The 4,152-nt window shown below is 38.9% G+C and overlaps 1 protein-coding gene across 3 annotated transcripts in view; it reads left to right on the forward strand.

The window, feature by feature from the left end:
* Window positions 1–766: 766 nt before the first annotated feature.
* LOC109485425 overlaps window positions 767–4,152 on the forward strand; it is a 7,427-nt gene continuing 4,041 nt past the window's right edge. Inside the window, exons 1-2 of one of the 3 annotated variants that reach the window (XM_019789033.1) lie at window positions 767–1,381; window positions 2,848–2,985. In XM_019789033.1, coding sequence (XP_019644592.1) covers window positions 1,294–1,381; window positions 2,848–2,985 — 226 coding nt within the window. In that variant the 5' untranslated portion in view covers window positions 767–1,293. The remainder of the gene's footprint in view (window positions 1,382–2,847; window positions 2,986–4,152) is intronic. The other 2 variants (XR_002141125.1, XM_019789032.1) reach the window with 2 other exon arrangements.

Below are 4,152 nucleotides of genomic sequence, written 5' to 3' on the forward strand. Positions count from 1 at the left end.
CAGGTCAAGACTTAACAGACATATAACAAACGTATATAGAAAGGAGACAAAAGATACACTACTTGACTTAGACATACATTAGGAACATACAAGGGTATTATACTAAGCTATTAAATACAAAGTGTTCTAGTTTAATACTGAGATAATACAGGGTGGTCAACGTCTTCTCGCTTTTTTGTACAATGGAAAATGTGGGAACAGGTCATATTTGTGATACAGGGTTTGTGACATGGAGGTAGAAAAGAGACCTCTATGGTCTAGACGCATCAAAAATATAAATTTATCGTTACGGTTTCCATTTAGGTGTTCGAAGTATGGAAACTTCTCTTTGTTGTTGACTGATAGGTACTCTCCTTCTTCTTTCGTAACTTGTTGCTAGAAGATGTATCTCTGTTAGAGTGTTATGGTCAATTTGTGATTCCAGTAATAAATGTTTGGGTGTAAATATCTTTCAATCGTTGGCAGTAGTGATGGAGTTAATTATTGGTGATATGTTTGTGCCCAGAGATATATCAGGACGCTATGCGTAAGACGTATTCCTGCAAAGTTTTACATATACCGGACGCCCAGCATTTGCCACTCACAAGTCTCTAGTTGTTGACATGAGAAGGCGTCTGCTTCCAGACTGTCAGCCTGTGAGCAGTGAGATGACCCTAAGGTCACCCTTGTCAGACAGTTGACAAATCACCGGAGGCGCAGTTAACTGAAGTTCTCAGTTCTCACACACAGCTGACACTGGTAACAGGAAACGGCTGGGGGAGAAATAGACTTGCACATCGTGTTGCAATCCATTCCTGAGACAGTGAGAGCACGGGCGGACAGAAAATCTTTTCTGTGAGAATTTATGCTAGCCTGTTCAGCCTGATGCAGTTTTCGTTTCACTTGTAACGTCCATGTGTGTCACGGAGCGTTGTAGTGTAATATAGAATAGGATAATGTTGTAAATACATTGTGTGCGATTACCTGTTGTGCGTATATCTGAAACTCATTTGCATTCTCGTGACTGGGCAAATACGGCACTGACCAGGCTAGGCCATTTCTCGCGCTGCCGTCACCATGCACAGACGTGAAATCCTTCGTCTCCCTCTCGATGGCGGAATAATTCCAGGTTATGCACAAGCACCAAAGCTGCCCAGCTACTGATTCAAGGCCTTGGTCAAGGACGAGATGACGGGAAAGGAAACAGAGGAAATGCTCCTAGTCGTGGATCTGTCTGTGGGAAAGTATGCTCTTACTAAATTGCGGGGCCACGAAGATCATACAGCGAGGGGAAATCCAAGGATCTAGGACACTATGATATTCCACTATCCTTGGGACATGGAAGCCCGACCTGACGCTGCACAACTTAAAGGCAGACAAGGAGCTGGCAGAAGGTATGTGGGTAAGTTAGAAAGTTGCTACAAATGAGTTGATCAGTCTCTTTCAGCGATTGTTATCTTCATATCGTTTTGATGTAACGTGTTTTCGTTCCATCAGTTTCTAGCGATCATCTTTAAAAACAGACCTTTGGATTAAGACAAGAAACGGTGCCATTCTGCGAACAAACGTTGAATGCCCTATGCGTAATATTGGCCCCTATCTTGTAAACAGAATCATAATCGTTGGTCACAGCTGACCTGTTGTTTCCCGTCGTTCCGAAAAGCATAGTTCTTCAGAAATGTTAAAACTTACATCCCATGTTCGTACGCTAAAACTTTTTCCTTTTTCTTCCAAAGCACCACATTTCCATCTGAAAGTTCTGAAATCATCTATATTTTATACATCAAATTATTCATTATTATCATCAGTGTATCAGTCAGTGTACATGTACATGTGTATATGTCCGTTTTAGTACGAGGGTCGTTTTGTTTGAAGCCGTTTTGTTCTGAATAACGTTCGCCTGAAATCTGAATCTCTCCCTGGTTGACTAGTATTCTCCAGGATCTCTTTGATTTTGTCACTTGGATGTATTAACATGCTTTTTCGATGTCTCGTCATCCCACATTATTCGGTCTTGTGGCCTGGTTTTATTTGTATGGTGCAGTGCAAATTATTTCGTTGTCTCCGTTTTGATGCATAAATTGTCATTCTGGTTCTCTATGGTCGAACATTCCCTCTCTTTTTTAGACTCTCAATTCTTGTATTTTCTTGCAAAATAATGTGCTTGTTGTAATTTATCTTACGAATACGAGTTTCCAATAAACTTTGCAATTTATAAGTATCCATTGAGTCTGTCCAGCTCAACTGAGAACGGAGATAGGGTCATCATAGGTGTTACCCGTGCCCACGTTAGCAATGATAGAGAACTGTGTGTACATGTGTTGTGTTTTTTATAAAATTAAAATTGTACTGTCAAATTATTCTCCCTTTTTGGGTAAATTTTACTTGTTAGTCTTGTGGAGACTGTGAAGCTGTGTCGCCAGTGAGTCCCACGTATATAGTGTTACACGTTACAGCAGCTGCCACCTGCATCTGCACGGTTGAGTGACAGCTAGGTTCAAACACTGACACATAGGGCCAGTCTTTCTGACCTATGGAGTTAATAGCTTGACTTAAAGAATGCGTGACAAATTGGAGATGACCTAACATGTCAGACGGGTAATTAATCTTCAGTTGTTTTAGCCTATTTTGGGCGGGCTGATTCAAGTCAAGTATGAAATGTTCATAATTGCACAATGATTGCATCAGGTACATTATATGTCAAATAGCATGAATTAGACATGCGATGTAATCTTAGCCAATGCTTCGTCATTCATAATCATCTGAGAGACTTTCATTAATGTCAAAATACAATTTTTTTGACGTTCACGACAAACACCCTCAAATAAATAAACAAACAAACAATAAACCCTCGTATTTCTTCTGCAGGCTGTGATCTTCCCCACCAACCTCTGCATGCTTGGAGAGCACAGATCGTTCACGTCAAGCCGCCGCCGGACACACCCTCATCCGGTCCCGGTAGAGCTGTGGGCAGGGGCCAGGAAGTGAACCTGCGCAGTGTGCCTGGTTTGTACACCGTTATTTTATTGAAACCGATAATTTTTCTGTAATTTTCTTTATAGAAAATGATTATTTTTCTATCATTTCATATAAAACGGTTATTTTTCTGTTATTAGTTTATATAGAAAACGATTATTTTTCTGTTATTATTTTAGACAAAACGACCCCTGAAACGATCCCTGACTTTTTCTCTGAAGACTACGATGAAAGATTGTTAGAGACATCAGCTAACAGCTAACAGCTGATTTTCTCAACACTCTATTTTCCTGTTGTACCTATCCAACCATTTCTAAGCCAACCCGAGTAACAAATAAGTCAGCAACACTAATTGATAACATTATGACAAATTCCCTGAATGATTCTTACGTAACAGGTTTGTTTTTACTGATATATCTGATCATTTTCCAATCTTTTATATTAAAGAATCGCTTACCAGAGATAAAATCAATTGTAATGAACGTACTCAACGTAGATTTAATAGTATTAATAAAAAGAAATTTGAAAGATTATTAAACGATGAAACTTGGGAGGGCATATATCAAAGTACCGATACTAATTCTGCTTTTACGTATTTCAGTAAAATCATTCATTCTCACTTCACGAAATGTATGTAAACAGAACCACAAATTGGAGAACAGCAAACCATGGTTTACCACTGGTCTGACTGTTAAAATCGTTAACTAGAAAAAACAACTTTATAAGGCGTACACAAGGAGTCCAACTCCATCTACTTTGAACCGTTACAAAACGTCTAGAAACAAGTAAAACTCCCTTATTCGTTTGTCTAAAAATAAATATTACGACGAAAAGTTAAAAGCCGCATCCTCGGATATATCCAAAACCTGGAAAATAATCAACGAACTCCTTAACAGAAAAAAAAACAAGTATTGTCATTCCTAATAAATTTCGTGATGGAGAGTCATACATAGATGATCCACAAGACATTGTTTACAGATTCAACGATTTTTTCACCAATATTGGGCCATCCCTTGCAAACAAAATCGAAAAGACCGATTGTTCCCCTTTGCAATATTTTGAATGTTCCTATCCACACACTAACTCTTTTGAAGACCCAGATTCTACAGAGATTCACGATATTATCATAAATTTGAAAAATGCAGCTCCAGGTCATGACGAATTAAATGCATCTTTGATAAAGCAAAAATGTCTCCT

The sequence above is a fragment of the Branchiostoma belcheri genome, unplaced genomic scaffold (genome assembly GCF_001625305.1).
Source record: "Branchiostoma belcheri isolate BF01 breed outbred unplaced genomic scaffold, Haploidv18h27 scaffold75, whole genome shotgun sequence".
In the NCBI taxonomy this organism is placed as follows: Eukaryota; Metazoa; Chordata; class Leptocardii; order Amphioxiformes; family Branchiostomatidae; genus Branchiostoma; species Branchiostoma belcheri.